Source organism: Malassezia globosa (assembly GCF_000181695.2).
Source record: "Malassezia globosa CBS 7966 chromosome Unknown mgl_sf_11.1, whole genome shotgun sequence".
In the NCBI taxonomy this organism is placed as follows: domain Eukaryota; kingdom Fungi; phylum Basidiomycota; class Malasseziomycetes; order Malasseziales; family Malasseziaceae; genus Malassezia; species Malassezia globosa.
In genome coordinates this window covers 162,353-181,478 of record NW_001849859.1, presented here as the reverse complement: position 1 = coordinate 181,478, position 19,126 = coordinate 162,353, and the positions used below count along the sequence as shown (strand labels likewise).

Sequence of the window (19,126 nt, the reverse complement as noted above, 5' to 3'; positions counted from 1 at the left end):
CGAAATTCAGAAAAAAAATTAGCTACGGATTCGGATGCCGCGGTCTTGAGTTCCAGCGTTGTTATACCGGTTGGCACGACCGCTCTTGTCAATGTGGTCGATACCAAGCACATCTTCTTGTGAGAATTTGTGCTCATACAAGATGTCGTCATCTTCCAAATACGTAGGTTGCTTGTATTGGGTCATTTGGATCAAAGCGAAGCGGTATTTGATAAATTCTTTATCAGGCACATCAAGGCGTACTTGAAGGCGTTTTGCCGTTTCGGCAAATCGTTCTCCGCGCTTTATCACAAATCGGAATGGTACACCATGCGTGCGGGAGATGTCTTTTGTGAAGTGGCACACTTGAATAAGTTTTTCGTCCTCATGAAGTGTAAGTTCACCAGGCCATATCTCTTCAGCAAAAAGCTCTATTCCTTCTGGTATACTGTTGAGCGTATCAAACAGATGCATTTCACGTTGCTGCTTGCCCAGTCCCGCTGACACAAAGACACGAATTTTGTGCGTGCCTTCTGGCCGAAGCTGAACTTCCTTAGCTAAATGATCCACAAGATCATGTACTGTTGCCGTCCTAGGCAGTAAAAATGAGTGCGGTTGCGAATCCTCCTTGTTGTATGCGCCCATCCACGTTACGTTAAGTGATATCTTTGTCTCGAGCTCAATGATGCTCACATTGAGAATTTCGTAGTACAGCAAACTGGCAGATCCTTGCAAATAACTTGTTTGTATTATTTCGTTGATTGTTTGGTTTGCAGCACGCTTGAGCACCGTCTTCGGCGTTCCGTTGATTCCATTTGCCACAGTGAAACGAAGCATGAGAGGATCTTTCTCCAATCGCTCGCCAACCTTGGCTGCTAGCATGTCGTACGTCATTTTCTTGTTGAGTGTAAGTTCGATTTCCGTCTGGCAAGGCGCATCTTCATACCGGGGCTTAATTAGCAAGCGCACCTGGTTCTGAAGAAAGTCGTAGAACTGCACAGGGTTGGAGTACAATTGTTGCATCTCGTAATCATTTGCATCCTTCTCTGATAGTTCAATTTGGAAGCAAATAATATCACCGTCTTGCAGCTCACTTTGAACAAAGGTTGCTTTGAATTTGAGTTGTTCAATCATGCCAGGCTTGATCTCCTCAAAGAGCTTAACCTGAGTGCTTGGTGGCCAACGCATAAGTTCATTGATTGTTGGTACCAAGTCGCCGACCTTCATGTGACGCTGAACGTACATTCGCGATACACCCAAGAGAGTCTGCCGTGAGGTATCAAAATATTTTAAAAAGATCATGATAGCATCTCCTCGCACATTTGGGTTCAAGTGCACCATAGCCAAACTGTTTGGGTCGATCAACTCCATGAAAAATCTTAAATCATTTTGTCGGGACGCCATTCGATCCCGTACCATTTCCAGTGTTAGACTCGGGTCATTCTCAGGAACGAGGGCATCAGGTCGAACAGTTTTGTTTTGCCGATTTACCAAGACCCAAAGACGCATAAGTTGATCCGGCACTTCAAAATGCGACGCAAGTCGCGCCTTGAAACTAACAAACGGTTCGTTCTTCAGTACACGAAATGTGGGAAGATCCGTAGGACGCCCCATGCGGTCATCAAATGACACAAGATCAAAGCCCTGATGCATGCGGAATATATCCTCAGTTATAATCTTGGTCGTGAGATACAAATGTTGTTCTTCACGCTCACGACGACGCGCCTCAACTTGCAAACGTTCCTCATCAACACGTTGACTCAGGTAATTTGGTACATCCACAGGCTCGATCGGCTTGAGAATCTCCCCCATTTGTGATTCGCGGATGTAAACCAGCATGTATGCGTTAGTAAAGCGCTTCATCGCACGAACCGGCGCCGTTGCAGGCGCATTGCGATTCGCTCCGTTCATCGGTATCATTTCGCCACCAAAGTTGTCCTCTAACACCTCCTTGAGTGTTGCAGGAGTCACCCGATCGTCATCGAATTTGAACCAATTACTATCAGGCTCAGGTTTAATGAGAGCAAAATAATGACCACCATGCAAATCACCTGAATGGACAAGAACTCCGTGCAACTTGTATACCCAGGGCTCGTTCTGAACTTCTTTGATCAGAAACGGTGACAAGTCAATGGATAAGGGAAATTCATGTCGATCATTAATTTTGACCATCATATCTTTTTCGATATCATACTCGAAACGCTTGAGCTGAAGATGAAGCACTGGGGGAAAATGCTCAAATACAACTCCTTTTTCAGCATCTTGAAGGCCATACCCTTCGGCATGGTATTTATTATCTCCCTCTAGCATCTCAGTTTGAATATAGTTCCAGAAAGACTGCTCCAGATTGGCCATTCCTTTGACGTTAAGCTGAATATCGTAGAAGTCTTCAGAACGAGACGACTCATACTTCACATTCACGCAGCGAAGGAAACTTTTCATTTTACCCACAAAAAGACGCGATATCGCTCCATCTGCTGCAGTTCCTTTCATTTTGATTTCCAACTTCTCTTGAAGTACGCGGTTGAACTCTTGTACATCATGTTGCAAAAAAGAGTCAAGGGATTTCCATCCAAATGACTTAGTCAGTTCAGTTGTACCAACGGGAGCATCATTGGTCTGAAGCAGATAAAACACACGTTGAAGCGCGTAAGCCACGCTGTCGGTGGGAATGTCATTTTCGGTTGGAATCTGATACACAGCACGGCGGAAATAGTTGGTAAAGTAAAGAGATTGGAGCAGTGAATTCATATAACATGTTGCACCCTGGTTCTTAATCCCGACAAATCCTGTTTCTTTCTTGGAATCGTAATTGATAAAGTTGTGCCACAACACTCCCGTTGGGTCTTTTAAAACACGCACGTATGCTGACACAACGGCCTTATCGTCCTCGATAATGGGTCGGGTCCGCTTGTCCAGAGGCACGGCCAACTTACGAAATTCGTTAAAGCGGGTGAATCCCCAATCCATTTCTTCTGCGGTGAAACGGTGATGCGCTTGACTAGTTGAAAATAAAGTCGGATCATTCGGATTCGATATAACTAACGCAAACTGAGCACATGCGTGCCAACCTTCGGGCGTATCTTTGTTGTCGGCATAATCCAAATACACAGACACCATATCGTATGGTTGACCATTCGAATTGCCAAACGGGAAAAGTAATATGCGCCATCTGTGACCACCACACTCGAATTCTGGACCAGTGATCCGTTTGTCGAGTGCATGCCACGACGGAATAGACCAGTGACATACCTGGAAATCTGCTTCCTCTTGTCCGAGGTCGGCGAGGTATTTTTCAGCAAAAGTTTTGTGGTCCATTACACTGATACGCTGCACGGGCTTTTCTGCGAGCATGCTTTCTGCGGAAAGTGGATCATCGATCCCCATAGAAGCATCTTTTACGTCCATACTTGACTCCTAATTAGGTTAGTATCCTGAAAGTTGCGTTCTCGGACTATTTCTCCCCGCGCGGCTGGGAGCAAACCTACCAAACGAACCAACACGTACCGGTTACTTTATTCAAACGAGAATAGATCGCCGAAATCTGTAAACCAGGTCTCTCGTAGCTCGTCACGTTCCGTTCTTTGGCCACACAATGGGGTTCAGGAGACAGGGAATTCGTAGGTTCGGTGTGACGCGGACCGATAGCCCTCCACTTTTTGTATCCCGACCGCCAGCGAATCATCAGCCGGCAAGTGATGCGGCAGCGATCGACATTTCATCAAACCAAATGACGTTTTCTCAGCATAAATGAATGCTGCGAGGATCTCCAGCTCTAGTCGGTCAAGAATTGATCCATACTATTCTTAGATGAGATTGTCTTCTGTCTAATTTTTACAAGAGGGCGGAACTTCCTTCATGGTAGGGACGGATGTGGCTCCATTTGGCGACCATGATTCGGCCGAAAATACCAAGGCAATCAACTTCGTTCATTATCGTATCTCCGTGCCCTGACCATCGTGATGGAACGTGTATGGCAACCGCTGCAGCATGCGTTGCAGCGGATCGTCTCATTGCAACAAGATGATAGTCCTGCTTTATGGACAGGTCGTATTTTCAATGTAGATCTAGCCTTTCGCCCAAGGCAATTTTATGTTCAAGGTGTTTTACTCGGCGTTCTGATGGTGTTTTTGCTCGGCTCTTTGCTCGGGCGTGTGTACAATCGCTGGGTAGTTAAAAGCTGGCATCTTGTTTATGCTCGTGCTCTGGAGACTGAATTTTCTCAGGTTGGCATTGACACATCTGGTATTGCACCTAAACTTATTTGGAATGGCGCAGATGAGGCTTGTCTATTTGCAACAGGACGCCGTGGAGTCGATTCTTTACATGCTGTTTTAACACTACGTCCATGGCATGACCCGTTCATGATCATTTTTTCGATTATCTACGATATATTTGCACTTCCTGCTTCTCCTTGGTTTAAAAAGGAGCAAGTGACTTTGACGTTTACCTTGCCTCGGTCTCCGCGTGTGAACGGTGGAACGTTCGCTATTATCGACAAGACCGAGCTTCATCAAGCTCGTCATGAGCGTTTTGATATGAAGTTTGCCCGTGTCTCCGACGGTGCAAATGCGAGCCAAGCGCGTGACTTGGACGAACGCTTCGCTATTGCATCAGAGGCAGGAAACATCACGGACCGTTGGCTCGGCGAAATCGGCTCCCGGGGTGACAAACAACGTGCTCGATTAGGTATTACTGAAGCATTGAATTCTTCGGCTGGTCAGTTTTTAGTGAGCCTATTATTTACTGACCAACCTCGAGTCGAACCGGCAACGGGACCCGTTCCCGAAGCACAGCGTATTGAACGACTTGAACTGACTCTGCGTTTGCCGCGAACCGAGGCCGAGGCCAAGTCAAGTCTTCCCCTGCTTACTCTTGCTCTGGACATTGCGGATGCGCTATCTATGACTGCATCAGGCCGGTCGGACATTTTAGCCCTGCACCCTGACACTTACGCTGCCCTAAAAAAGACGCGTACTGAGGTTGCTGCTCAGTTAGAAGAAATTAGCTCACGCGACGCCAAAGCCCAAGAAGCCGAGGAAGCTGAAGAAGAGCGTCGACGTCTTCAGCAAGAGAAATTTGACAAACTTTCGCCTGCTGAGCAAGCCAAGGTACGTTTCATCTCATTTTTTTTTCTTTTTACACCAGCGTATGGAAATAGCCAAGCGACGCACACAACGTAAAGCTCATGCAACACAAATGAAGCGTCGCTAGCTTACTGTTATCATTGTTATTGTTTTTATATTATAATTTTTCGTCATAATTCACTGAATTATGGAAGCAAGGTGATAGTAATGAAAAAAAAAAGGATCGATACAGAAGCCGATAACATGTCCCCTTTGTCACATAAGCATCGTGCTGGCACCTGGCATGGAAGTCTCGTATAAGGGTGTAGTCGTATCTTCAAGCTTACGTTCAGGCGCATCTTCGTCATCCATATCCCAATCTTCCTTATTTATTAGACGGACCGAGAGGATGTGTGAAAAATATGCAGAGAGGCGGGTGCATTCCACAGTATGTGCCAAGGCATCATGCTCCTCTTGGAAAGCATCATGGATGGCTTGTATTTGAGTGTCTGGTAAGCCTTGCAATCGCTCTTTCAGCAATGATAGATCTGGGGGAGCCATTGTACAAATTGACTCTGGAGATATGACAGTTTCGGCAGTACTATCGTCAGCGAGGACGCTTTGCAAAGTGTGAAATGCTGTTGTGTTTTGAACATTCTGAAGCACTTGCTCATCAGTTAAACTTGCGGTATCACTAAGTGCTTCCCAATCATCCATCAAATAAAGACGCCGCCACAACGATACCAGAGCTGCATCTCGTCTCGCCGATGAAAGGTCCAGTCTCACCAAGACCTGGACAGCAATAGCAAAATCAGTCAGAGCAGAATCTTGTGGGGCAGCAAATGACCGATCTGCCAAAGTCAACAAGTCAATTATGTCTTCTCCAGTCACAACATGACCTGCGATCACCTCGCTAGCAAACGAGACAAACAATGTGCGCAATGTCGGTCTATTGTCAAGCAAGGGAGCAATACTCGAAGCGATATGTTCAGCTTGAGCTTCTGCAGGAGCACTCTCATCCACCAGCGTTGCCTCGACCCATCGGGCATGCAAGCGAGTTTGTATGTGCACAAGGTCAAGCGCGTCATCCCAACTCTCGAGTGTCGCTTGCTGAGCGGGTGCAGACACTCCTTCCATACTAGGAAGCGAGGCAAGATGTAGTAGCTTTCCGATACTTAGCATACGCTGCTTAGCCTGTACATCCAGGCGTTCTTGCTGCGCGCAAGCGCGAAGCGTCGAGCTCGCACGCTCATACTGATCAAGAGCTGAATCGTGTACCCATGCAAGCCGGGAATACTGTGGATGTTCATCAAGAAAACGGGACACCAAGTGTGCATGCTCGGCACGTGGCTCCAATAAGCGACGAACTGCACCGTGTTTTATGTAGTATTGATACAACTCATTGGCAAAATCCATACCATATGCATCAAGGTAAAGCTCCACACGTACATCTGAGGAGTCCGAACTCGCTGGATTCATGAGCTTTATGCGCTTGGAATCGTCATTGTTGGCCGGATCCGCAAAGCAAAGAACCACGAGCGTGTGAAAATCGCGATGATGCTCGGCAAGTGCGAATGCTTTGTCGGCACGTCCGATACCCAACAGGGGGCGCAACAAAGCCGGGCGCGCTCTCGAGAAAGCAGCTTGTGCAGCTGCAAGACCGTCCGCATCGTTGCTAAGGAATGCCTCGCGAGCTTCATATGCATTTAGTGCTTGTTCTGCCAAAGCACAAAGCTGAGTGCGGAGCTCTGCATCAGCTGCGGCTTCTTGTGTATGCTCGAGCCGATTGATGGCCGCATCAAACAGTGATTCCAGGAGGCGGATACATACAGGTGACGCGTACCAAGGCTCAAACGTTGACGAACTAGGAAGAGACGTCTGCTGATACGCTGCACCGTGTTCAAGACGGAAGCGTGTTGCGCCAAGGAACAAGGCCAACACTAGTCGCGTACACACCACGGCATTGGATGGAGTCAATTGAGCATGAAGTGCGGCAAGAATTTCGACCATTCGTGGAAGTGCCTGCTCGAAAAATACTCGCTCATACCCAGGGCCCAGCACACTCTCGATCGCAGTGACAAGCACGGCTGCATGCTCCCCAGCGTCAAACAAACGCCAGAGATCACTTGCCCCTGCCAACAGCTCAGCATCTGCTCGCAAATGAATGCGAGTTGAAATTGAAAGTTGAGCAAGATAACCATTCCGACCCAATACATCACGCAGACGCAATGCACACGCCACGCGCTGTGCGAGTTGCGTACGCAGGTCAACGGTTTTAGGCATGTAGCGTAAAGAACTTGTCAGCAAATCTGTACTAACATTGACAACGCAGTGCTCAAGCACATGAAGATCCAAATGGTCTGGCAAAGCATCTAGTTGGAGTGGGTGTGAAGCATCATAGAACCAAACCGCGCTCTCGATGCGCTCTTGCAAGTGGCGAGTCTGCGCGTCCAGCGCGCAAGCAGATGTTGGTTGTTCACTGCTGTTAGTCTCTCCAAGCCATGCGATGAAGACACGTACTCAATAGCCTGCTGCTGTGCATAGGGCACATGGAAATCCACCATCCAGATACCGCTCGTCGCAGTGAGGGCTTTCCAGCGTGCATCAGAATCTGATACAGCTACACAAGAGCCCAGAATATGATCCGCGCCATGCCGCAGCTGAAGTATCTCATCAGAACCACACGGATCGCTCAAGAGTTGAACGATAACCGCGCGGCCAAAGGAGATGAAGGCCACCGATGGCTGTGTGCCTGCAACGTGCAAACGAGGACGTGCTCCTGGTCGAGGATCATTTGCGCCCTGGAAACGCAGGGGGATTATCTGACGAGGAGTCAGGGAAGTGCCAGGTTCTTTGGGTACGTCAATGAGTGCGAGACCATAAGACGTCGTAGAGGGAACACTGCGGTCCACATAGAGCACCACAAACTCTTCCTCATTCAGAACAAATGCTGCATCAAGTATTTCGATGCTCATAGCATCAGCCGCGCTGTAGCGTTGGCCACGTGCATACAGGATACGACTGGCAAGAGTACGGTGGATTCCCATATCTGCGTTCACAAGCCGAGGGGTGCCCGGTACAGTCGAACCCATAGCCATAGGCACGCACCAAAACTGAACATGTCGCGCACTAACAGCCAGCACAAGACAGTGCATATCTGTCCCAGCGGGGCCGACTACCAGGGAGGAAATAGCGCACTCTGTACCTGTACCTCCAATCGGGTGGCTGTTGCCACCAAACCATCGGCCCAGCAGGCCGCGCGACTCGCTCAAAACCGTTGGCACCACCTGGTACTCTCCACGGTGCATGAAAACTCGCACACTAAATAGGCGTGCATGTGACGTACCGAGCAAAGCCTGACTACTGTCAACGCGAGCTGCGGTTGTTATCCGTTCATTCGTTTGTAGCGGCACGCACACATCCAAACTCGTGTTGGAATCAATAGTAAAAGCATCACTAACAGCGTTCCAAAAGCACAGCTGACCATCGCTTGTGCACAAGAGTACAGCAGGCTCAGCACTTGCGTTTAATGGGCGAGGCAGAAGAACACAATGTGGCGGTGAGCTCTCGCCGGATGAGCTACTCGGAACAGGAAATACAAAGCAAGTGGGAGCTGCACTTGTGGCACGCCATACATGACACTTCTGCGTAGTTGCACAATAAGCATATTCCGTGTCGCTATCGATACCACCCGTGCTGGGCGACACGTAAGGATCAGCACGCAGCGCATCAACTACGGCAGGAACCAACGACGGTACTAACTGCCGCACGCGGAAGAAAGAGTCCTCCAACAGCGTGACAGGTTCACGAGAGCCACGAAACGCAAACGACGCCATGGCCGAATCCCGCTCCATCATCGAGTCCATGGTGGGACAGCAATCGACGAGAACTCACCACGTGGGATCGGCACCGAGAAGAAATGTAGGCTGGAGGTCCTGTCGGGTTTCAAATTCTTTTGGCGTACCCAAACTCGCCGCCGCCTTTAAGCGCGCAAACTGAAATGAACAAATCCCCACATCCATCTGTTCAAGAGGTGACTTGCTGGCGAATATGAGTGACGCGCAGGCCACGCCACGCTCCTCGGACCAGCAAGACACCTCAAAAATAGAAGATGTGCTTGGAATGAATCGGCGCGTTAGTTCACCTTTCATGGTAGAAAAGACTCGGCGGGATGCTGGCAGAGCTTGGGATAAGTTTTACAAGGCGCATGAAGACCGGTTCTTTAAAAATCGAAATTGGACTGACAGGGAATTTGACGAATTGCGCGAAGATACACCTAACCTAGTACACGGAGAAGAACCTGTTCTTCTTGAAGTTGGGTGTGGTGTTGGCAACACGGTCTACCCACTACTTGAGAAGAATGCTAAACTTCGCGTTCATTGCTTTGATTTTTCACCACGCGCCATTGACATCGTGCAAAAAAATCCTTGCTATGATCAACATCGTGTGAATGCATTTATTCATGACTTACTTGATGGACAATCTACGCAAGTGCTTCTACATCAGTTGAAGCAGCGTCCGAACTGGCCCCCAGTGTCGACGCTTTCAATCATCTTCGTGCTCTCTGCCATCCCGCCTCAGGACCAGGTGCGGATGCTTCGGTCACTTATTACCGCTATTCCTCTAGGAGCTACGGTGGTGTTCCGAGACTACGCACATGGAGATCTCGCGCATCTACGATTCCACACACGTAAAGACGCTCAATGGTCCGAGCCTAGTCTACTAAGTGATGCGCACCACTGGTATCGAAGGGGAGATCATACCATGGCTTACTTTTTCTCTCGCGACGAAGTCGAGCGTCTGTTTGCTGAGGCCGGAGGCGTAACTGGTGTAGTTGAAGAAGTGGTCCACACAAAGGTGAACAGAAAAACAAGCACCATCATGGAACGTCGCTTCATCCAAGCACAATTTGTTCGCATAGATACATAATTATGTACGTGATGCAGCTCCAATTGCGACCCGGTTCCCATGCGCACGATAAGCTGCGCGCCATTGCTCATCGCGGGAAGAGGGAAGCGACTCCGTACGAATGACCGTTCCGATAGACATAAAGAACCCGAACGTTGCTCCTGAGGAAATCATGTATTGTGCTAGTGTTGCCATAGCACCGCGAGGTCCTGGTCCAGCACTCATGCATAAGCCCAATGTGTTCAACGTACCGCAAAATTTGGAATCCGCCACCAATGAAACCAATAGTTGCACCCACAAGCGAGCCCATGATGGCACCCATACCGACTACACATGTAAGTAACAATTTGATTGCGTACGCTTGGAAAGCACGGACTGCTGTGGCGGAGCCTGCTGCACAATGACCTGAGGAGACGACGTCGATCCACTGCTCATAACTACGATGGTATGCCAAACGAAGACAGCCACAACTGATTAGAAGACCTTGGATTTAAATTACAGCTGGAATTAAATTTACGTCCCAAGAGCCCAGGGGCCCCTCAGGAAATTGCCAAGACAATCGTCGAACGACCAGCAACTCCGACAATGGTGTCCATTCAACAGATTCAAACCTTACCATATGCGAACGCGCTTGCACGGAAGATTGCAATATGGTGCGGTGATATCACTAAACTGGAAGTGGATGCGATCGTCAATGCTGCGAATCCCACACTCCTGGGCGGCGGCGGCGTCGATGGCGCAATTCATCGTGCAGCAGATCACCCAAATTTCTTAGCAGAGTGCAGACGCCTTAATGGTTGCAACACAGGCGAAGCCAAAACGACAAATGCTTATCGGCTTCCTTGCAAAGCTGTGATTCATACAGTCGGTCCGATCTATTCTCATCATCCACCTAACGTTGCACGCACTTTGCTTCAATCAGCGTACCGCGAAAGTCTGCAAGAGGCCGTAAAGAACCGACTTCGTTCGGTAGCCTTTCCATCAATTTCAACAGGTGTGTATGGTTATCCGAAAGACGATGCAACAAAGGCTGCATTGGAGCAGGTCAAATCTTTCCTTTTGGGTCCTGAGGGCGACAACCTCGACTTGGTCGTTTTTTGCTGTTTCTCAGAGCAAGATTTGGCGGGCTATGAACGTGCTGCACCTGATTTTTTCGGACCGTAATTCATCTGAAGTGTCTGCTCGATAAAGGTATGTGGTGCTTCGTCAATGATGTCCAACACATCCATGAGCATAGCAATATCTCGTTCGGGAGGAAGTTGATGGGACTGGGCCCGCGCGCGAGTATAGCTTTGAACGAGATGTAACAGTGCCGCACGATGTATTGTGCTCCGCAACGAAGTATCCTTCAAGGACACAAGCCGCTCCGAAGGGAAGAGTAGGTTTGGTGCAGCACAAAAAGCGTTCCATTCAACAAGGAATGTGGGTTCACTAATCTCTCCGCATCCCAGCTTCTTGAGCCCAGATCCCGCAAGCATATTTTGATAGTGCAATTCACACAATTTCTTGGATGCCACGCTCAAGTCTTTATAGATTCGTGCGTACTGCTCGTACAACTCGTCATGCGCTTGAATTGTTCGTACAAGAGGGAGAAGGCAATGAATCAGAAACAAGCAAGCGTCCCATTCAGGATCTGCATCTTGATATACTCTCGCTGAAAAAAGTGGCATGCCAAGCCATGATGGCGTCTTGCCGGATGCATGCCGGATTTTTTCAGCTGTCTTTTTGCACATGGCGTGCATTGGTTCGACCAGATGTTGAGCAATACGTGCAAATAACGTCACTGTGTCTTTTGTCTCATCGCACTCTTTGAGCAATGCACGCAAGTGTTCAAGTGCTTCAGCGAAGGAAGCCGGAACATCCGGACCCGGGTTCTCAGGTACCATTAGGTCGAAACTTAGCTGTTGCAGCGCATGGACAAAAGCAATGTCGGCAAGATGATAAAGCCTTGGGTTAGTTTCGCATGTGTTCGAACGTACTCGTTAACAGTCACACATAATGGAGAAGACTCGCGGAGCGTGTGTTGAATAGTAATTCTGTAAAAGCTCAAGACAAAGTACAAGCGAAGAATTAAGGTAGCATCGCGCTGCGCGCTGATAGTTTGTTGGACTCGCTTCCGAAGTGGACGACAACAGCCGGCCATACTGCGATCTAGCACACGATGTATAAGCATTTCTAGAACCTTTGGTTCAATTCCGTGCGCAGAAATAACGAGCGCCAAGTCATTCTCCGGCTCTGACGGTTTATCTAATACACGAGGCGCCGAGCGTCCAGGTATAGACAATAATGAAAATAATGACGTTACAAGTTCCCGCTCACTTGCGATAGCTTGATGGATCCATGCAAGCATGTCAGACACATATCGAAGCGCATCATGAGCGTAAAGTTCAATAGGCCGGGGCAAGTACGTGGGCGGCGGGCCTCCTACGACCAGCGCCATGTTAAACGCTTCCGGCCACCTTGCCGCGCGAGTCTCGGCAAATGCAGCCATAGTCGAGTGGAACAAGTCCTCACGAGCAGCTAATCGGCGCAGAGCTTCACGCAAGAACATATTGACATCCGCACCCTCGAGTGGCAGGCGACGCAGCTCTGCGGAACACCAATAAGCAAGACGCTGCATGGATGTTTGAAGGAGTGATGCCGCACGTTCGCGAAAATCGCGCGCGGCCTTCGCCGAAGTTGGTAGAGATTCAGAGAAAAAATCGTCTGTTTCAGGATCACTTGCATCCATAAGAATGAGCGTGTCATCCAGAATGGTCTGAAGCCGATCCATGGCAGTAAGGAACGACGCATTGACACTCGCATCTGGTGCGCTGATGGCATCCAATTCGGCTTTTGTAAGTGTGAATCGCTCGAGGAGTCGCTCAGCTATCCGCTGATGTGTTTTAGAGGCAGTGCTATAGGGTTAGTGCCATAAGGGAGGTACTCACATTTGGTCTTGGAGCGCATGTGCGTGCTCGAGCAAGGCTTGAGCTTCGGTCATAGCGCGTTCCATACAATTCATCGAGTCGCGCGCTTCATCGTTGGCATTTCTTGTAATTTGACACATATCAGCAAGGGCCATGTCTAGGCCAGTCAAAGCATCACAAAATGTCTCCGTTACCGCGTACTCCTGACGTTGGACATCCCGCAGGAGACGCGAAGACAATGTCTTTGTATCTGGCATATTATCGCCATATATGCTTTTTATCATCGAAAATGCCTCTTTGATTGCTTGTGGGTCATGTTGCGTCGTCAACATGGCCCGCACTCGGGCTGACAAACGCGGCTCCTCCGAGGTCATTATGACCAAAATTCAAAGGTGTACGTTAGGATCTGCAGTTGTGAGTTGATTTGTGGAGGCCTTCCCATTCGTGCGTGCGATCCCCACGTAACGCAGGCGCGAGGAAATCCACAGCCAACCAATACAGGATAAAATATACAAGCTACCTATGGTCCATCCGTGCCAGTTGTTTTAAATGAATAAAGTATTTTAAAAATGCATTTCTTATTTATATGAGCTTCTTGGACGAGTGCATCGTTCATGGAAAGCACGTAGAACATCCCACCACGGATTCCGGATGGCGTTGGATGCTGTTTGGATAGCAGCGTCAATGTCCCGACCAAGACCAGCTTCCAATTCCGCGCGCGCTTGGTCTCTGCCAACTTGAACACATTCATTTGCATAAATAGGAACAGGGCCTTGATCCCACACCATCGCCTGCGTCACGCATAAACCTACGCATTGTTCTAACAGCCCACACACGTCTTGATCATGCTTAGTATCTTCCGTAAGACCACTGGCAAGTTGCAACAAAGTACCAAAAGATGCTGGCGCATGCGGCGCTACATGCATAGATGGCTGGATCACAGCTGGCAACATCGGCCAGTCTTCCTTATCGAATGTAAGAATGGCATCTGCGCCACTTATATCCCACAATAGCCCAAGTAATAGAGCCAATGCTTCTTTGACGGTTTGCTGAGCAAATTTTGACAGTGACTCCGTGGGGGCACCAGCATGGTTTGTCAAGCCAAGCATAGTCAGCAGTTCTTTCGGATGGTTGTAAACGTATGCAATTTGCTGTAAGAGCAGGGGAATATCTTGAAGGAAGTACTCGCCCAGAGGCATTCTTCTCGCGCGGCTCATTGGCGAGTCGCTACTAATGGCACCTTGTGCTTTAGCCATCCACATACTGCGAAAGAGGCGCAAAACCATGCAGACCTCATGAAGCTGGCCAATCTCCACAGGAGAAGGTTGAGTCAAAGGCGAAAACAAGAAGGAACGGCGGATCTGCAAAGCATACATGTTTACGAATGCTTGCACATCTGCATCAACAAGATATGCTCGCGACTCCAAGCCCAGGTTCTCCACTAGTCGAACAACCGTACGTAGCATTAGCAGCCATGTCACGTGAAGTGGATGTGGATCTCCCGAGGGAAGAACAGGATCTAGTGCGCCTTGCTCAAGAAGCGCGCTCAAAGCCGTGGTACACAGGGCGCGTACGACACCAGCCTGCACGACAAGCTCACACGCGACTGGCTGTGCCGAAAGCGCTTCAATCAAGCGCAACACGGGCATGAAAAACCTAATGTGTGTACGGGGCGCACCAGCACCATTGTGCTCAGGAGTCAGCGGCGCGCATCTGAGGATACTGGCGGCTGCGGGGATGATGCAAGTCTCTCGCATTGGTGTCAGCCACGTGGATTTCGGTACAGACGTCTCAGTAGTCATACATGTGCGCAGAAAGGCAATGAGAACATCCAAGTCAGCTTCAGCTGCGCGTGCCGCTTCATCAACTGGCGCATCGAGAAATGGAATGAGGGAATCAAGTTGGACTAGTGCCTCCATTGCGTAAGACAGGATGGAGCTTAAAGCTGGCTCAGACACATTTTGCCGGTGGCAAGCCGACGAAACAGTCAGCATAAGCTGAACCAAAGGCGTGCGGACACTCTGAGATGCAAAAGATGGCAGCTTGTACGCGGGATATTCACACAACTGAGCAACAAGTGGGCATAACTGCGATAGAGTTTCTTTGTTCAAATTCATGTACGACGCACCAACAAGAACGGCGAGTAAGAGTACCACATGTGAGCGATCCTCTGCTAATGCAAGTGGACCAATGTGAGTCACAGTGCGGCTCAAGGACCGTTGAAGTGCTTCGTATTTTGCCGAGCCTTGTGCCTCAGCTTGCGCAAGAAGATGAGCCATGACACCACCCAAGCAGTCGGTCCATGCTCGAGCACGCTTAGCCTGTGCGTCCACGATAGACCAAGTGAAGCCCACACAAGACGCGAGCTCCTCTACGTCAGCCGATGTAGTCGTCTGGCTCCGAAGTAGTACAGACGGAAGATGATAGATGTAGTAAGGTCCATATATACGCTGCCGATCGTAGTCATCACGGCGAGGAGCATGTCGAAGAATGGGCCATGGTATATCCCGGGCGAGAGACCCGGCATGCTGTTCCACAGAACGGGGCACAGCCATAGGCATCGTCTGCATTGCATGGTGCAGTATTTCAATAAAGCGATTCTCATCACTGCACAATGCTTCCAGAACACGTATGCAACAAGATGAGCCCGAAGACTGACGTGGCATTTTCAAAGTACAAAGATCCAGCTCCATTATTCGTAGCGCACGAGCTTGACATTCCAGTTGGAAGGCATACTGTGTCGCCTCTTCATTTTGAACATGCTCAAACAATAAGTCGGACGAATCTAGCAGTGGAACAGGCACCTTCTTACAAATGATGCGATCAAGTCGGTCCCAAAATTCTGGCTGCTTGCGCAGAGCACCAAAGACAATTGGATGCGCTACTGCGTGTTCCCAAGCTTCCGTCATAAATCCAAGAATAGCATCCAGCAACTCGGGACAAACAGTCCATAGGTCTTCAGTTAAAACCAATGAATCTACTGCCAGCTGTAGGGCCGTACGCTTCAATGCTGATGAATCACTAGGTTTATATGCATGATCATGAGCCAAATGTGCGCCCGTGAGCAAGAGTGTCGCAAGAGCAGGTTGTGAAGAGACAAACGCGCTGAACATCTGCCACAAAGCGACGCGCAAGCTAGTATCCGCAAATGAATTTTCCAGTACGTCTAGCAGCAAACCCACAACGTCTTCGACTTGATTCGTCGAGCCAAGATGACCAGCGAGACGTAGCGCTGCAACATCAGGTGCTCGTACAATATCAGTTACGAGGTGGGCAGCAGCTGTGGCGAGAGAGGGCGGCACAGCCGCCGGAATGTATGCCAAAATCACACTCGCAAGCGTTCCCCGCGCATCCGGTGCTGCGCTGACAAAAAGCGTCGTGAGCAAATGCGAACGTTGGGATCGCGTCACGAGCATACTGGTAGTTGATAAGCAAGTCTCGACGAGCCTTTCCAACAGACGCGCAGCAAATGCATGTCCCGAGCGGTATAATGCGTCAATGCGTGCATGACCTGTACCGAGGGCTACGAGCATCGGAGCAAGTGTCAAAGACGTTGCACCTTCACCCAAAACGCGCTCCACAACTTCATGCAAAGAGCGCACAGCATCCATGTGCAGAGGTGTGTCTGGCTTTTTCAAAGGATTCAGACAAGGATCTCCAAGAACTGCAGAAAATAGGCGCATGCACTTTAGACTGATTTGCATCCATGTACTGTTATCATTATATGTCCAATTGCGGTGGTCATTCCATATGTCTGTAGCAACCCAAGCAAACGATCGAGCAAGAACAGACGCTTTGACTTGAACAAGTTGAGGAGGATCAATAAACTGAGAAGATTGAGTTTGCTCTAGCAACGCATATAGTAGATCGAGGAGGCAAAGTGTGCCGGTAAAGGTGCCTGTGTTTTTTTCATGTGCCAGCAGAGCAGAGTGAGGCGATTCCACATCACTGAGTGGGACTATGCCAGGACTGCCGATCAGGATATTCGTCGAGCGGATCCACTGCCAGATTTCATTTGAGCGATGCGGGAGCAGAGCCATCAAGAGACGATAACCATGACACAGGCGACGTACACCCAACGGCGAGCTCGTGAGAGCGGCTCGCACAAGACCCAGCGCGGCGGAGACGAGGCCCTCATGTTCACCAAGGTGTGACAAGAGAGTTTCACCAATTGAGTCTTCAGCTTGCAATACATCTGTGAAGAGTCCTGCCACTTCAATGTCCAACGATGCCGTGCAGTTGGACCAGTCAGGCGACAAGCTCCATGGGCCGTCACCGCCTTCAAATGCATCAAGTCGTCGTGATGGAGTGCTGACACGCGCAAGCAATGCATCATGAAGAATGTGCCAAGCACTAATCGGTTCGACAGGCTGCCATAAAACAATCGCAGGAACTTCCCCAGGCGGCGACACGAGAACGCCACGCGTACCTGCTGGCAGGATGACTCGCGTCGACGAAATTTGCATGTCAGAACGTAATTGATACGTAACCGACGGTGCTTCAAGCTCGTCAATAGTCTGCCAAGGAGCTAAGCTCGCTGCAATCTTGGGTAGTGTAAGAGCTACCGAGGACACGTGCGCCAGAAAATCAATGACAGCCATGGCTGTTTCAGGTGAAGAAGAGCCAGGCATAGTGCCCGACAAGGCCTGCATGAGGAGCACAAGCGGACGGAAACTTGCAGGAAAGCGGCGACGTGCCAGACTCAGCAGAGATGCACGAGTAGGATACTGAATATCTTGGGTCCAAAACTGGGTGCACAATGCCGCAATGCCATCTGGTACATCATCAGCCTTCGCACGGAATGTGCAGCACCACAAATCAACAAGAGTGTCAATATCCGTGAAGTATTCTGGATGCACAAGGTCTGTGATAGTAAGCAATAGTCCCTTGAAAACGGCCCGATACGCCAGGGCAGACAAGTTCGACGCACCCAGCGTTCGAGTGCCAGTACCCAATAGAGGTGAGGAAACAAGTGCCCGAAGCATGCCATACAGTTCCATACTAGGGTCAAATGCACCCTGGACAAGACGACGCCAAATAGGTGGACCATTGTCCATCACGTCTACAGCGGCTGCTAGCCGTGGATCCAACGTGCTGTGTGTACCTGCCTCTTCCAAACGTCGCAGTACTAGCGCAAATCCCAACAGAAGAGGGGAATATGCTACATTGGATGCAGCCATTTCCAACTGCGCAATCGACCTGTTCAGGGCGTCAATGTCTGAGGCAAATGGCGCCAAGGCAGGATCCTCAGATGCTGACACACCTTCTGGCACAACATCTAACGCAGCCTCCAAGTTCAAGCACTCGACAGCCAAAAACACCAGAAGATCACGTATGCATTGGCATTTTTCATACGCGTCTGAGTCAAAAATACTCGCATTCGCTTGACGTTGGCCAAACTGCGTCCGGTGAGCACATTCAAGCACATCCGCTGTGAATGCCGCGCATGGCGGAACACGCCCATAGTACAAGAGAAAAGCCACTTCTAACAGTGCCAGTTGTCGCTCTAGCCCCTGCCGCACCCAAAGCATCGCATAATGGGTATCACTAGCGACATTTGATGGCAATGGTTTGGACGTTTCCTCTTCAAACCATTTAAGACAGCGCTGTGCGAGCTTTGTGTCAGCAAATTTGTCAAGTACGGAGGTCGCAATGTCGAATAACTCGTTGTGCGCATCCTCAGCAATCCGGAGCAAGGCACTCACACACCGAATAACCGCAAGCTGCTCCTCAAAGAAAAACACATAGAAGGCATCGAGAAACTCATCAAATCCATCAGATTTTAGAGATTTTTTGTGTTCAAGCATGCCAATAGAATGATGCTCGCTTTCCAAATAGGTACGCAACAGAACAAGAACTTCAAGCTCATCGATGTCCAACTGATCGCTGATCGCCAAACACAAATCGCGTTGCACAGAATCAATCTGAAAAGCCATGCCTTTCCAGGTTATTTCTTTCTTGTTGTCTAAGATCTTGCACGATTCTTTTGTTTTACGATGAAGAATACTCCCACATTGCTCCAGCTGGGCGAGACGTGCTACCAACATGTCGTGTAATTCGTTTGGCGCTAGTGTTTGGCGCGCACGTTCGAGATGTTCATATAAATCATGGAAAGAGCTGCATAAGAATAAGAGAAAAAAATCAACACGTACATAAGAGCATTTTCTGTTCTCTTCTCTGTTCTGACGCGCGACGCACCAGGCGTCGCGCTGGCTTCAGCGGCCATGCTCCCAAGTCTCTTTCGATGTGTTGGTGTTAAAAGCG

The 19,126-nt window shown here is 49.4% G+C and overlaps 8 protein-coding genes across 8 annotated transcripts; 3 read left to right on the top strand and 5 right to left on the bottom strand.

Moving 5' to 3' along the window:
* Positions 1 to 18: 18 nt before the first annotated feature.
* MGL_3966 (uncharacterized protein) lies at positions 19 to 3,387 on the bottom strand (the record flags this gene model as incomplete). The annotated part of the gene is made up of 1 exon (XM_001728920.1): positions 19 to 3,387. One exon carries the CDS (start codon positions 3,385 to 3,387, stop codon positions 19 to 21), a length of 3,369 nt encoding a protein of 1,122 aa, XP_001728972.1.
* A 554-nt stretch (positions 3,388 to 3,941) lies between these two features.
* MGL_3965 (uncharacterized protein) lies at positions 3,942 to 5,162 on the top strand (the record flags this gene model as incomplete). The annotated part of the gene is made up of 1 exon (XM_001728919.1): positions 3,942 to 5,162. The coding sequence occupies one exon, from the start codon at positions 3,942 to 3,944 to the stop codon at positions 5,160 to 5,162; it is 1,221 nt and encodes a 406-aa protein (XP_001728971.1).
* Positions 5,163 to 5,321: 159 nt separating this feature from the next.
* Positions 5,322 to 7,328, bottom strand: MGL_3964 (uncharacterized protein; the record flags this gene model as incomplete). Its single annotated transcript, XM_001728918.1, has 1 exon — positions 5,322 to 7,328. The coding sequence occupies one exon, from the start codon at positions 7,326 to 7,328 to the stop codon at positions 5,322 to 5,324; it is 2,007 nt and encodes a 668-aa protein (XP_001728970.1).
* Positions 7,329 to 7,417: 89 nt separating this feature from the next.
* MGL_3963 (uncharacterized protein) lies at positions 7,418 to 8,911 on the bottom strand (the record flags this gene model as incomplete). The annotated part of the gene is made up of 1 exon (XM_001728917.1): positions 7,418 to 8,911. One exon carries the CDS (start codon positions 8,909 to 8,911, stop codon positions 7,418 to 7,420), a length of 1,494 nt encoding a protein of 497 aa, XP_001728969.1.
* Positions 8,912 to 9,194: 283 nt separating this feature from the next.
* MGL_3962 (uncharacterized protein) lies at positions 9,195 to 9,974 on the top strand (the record flags this gene model as incomplete). Its single annotated transcript, XM_001728916.1, has 1 exon — positions 9,195 to 9,974. One exon carries the CDS (start codon positions 9,195 to 9,197, stop codon positions 9,972 to 9,974), a length of 780 nt encoding a protein of 259 aa, XP_001728968.1.
* A 564-nt stretch (positions 9,975 to 10,538) lies between these two features.
* On the top strand, positions 10,539 to 11,117 carry MGL_3961 (uncharacterized protein; the record flags this gene model as incomplete). The annotated part of the gene is made up of 1 exon (XM_001728915.1): positions 10,539 to 11,117. The coding sequence occupies one exon, from the start codon at positions 10,539 to 10,541 to the stop codon at positions 11,115 to 11,117; it is 579 nt and encodes a 192-aa protein (XP_001728967.1).
* A 733-nt stretch (positions 11,118 to 11,850) lies between these two features.
* MGL_3960 (uncharacterized protein) lies at positions 11,851 to 12,726 on the bottom strand (the record flags this gene model as incomplete). Its single annotated transcript, XM_001728914.1, has 1 exon — positions 11,851 to 12,726. One exon carries the CDS (start codon positions 12,724 to 12,726, stop codon positions 11,851 to 11,853), a length of 876 nt encoding a protein of 291 aa, XP_001728966.1.
* Positions 12,727 to 13,440: 714 nt separating this feature from the next.
* MGL_3959 (uncharacterized protein) lies at positions 13,441 to 18,909 on the bottom strand (the record flags this gene model as incomplete). The annotated part of the gene is made up of 1 exon (XM_001728913.1): positions 13,441 to 18,909. The coding sequence occupies one exon, from the start codon at positions 18,907 to 18,909 to the stop codon at positions 13,441 to 13,443; it is 5,469 nt and encodes a 1,822-aa protein (XP_001728965.1).
* Positions 18,910 to 19,126: the final 217 nt, after the last annotated feature.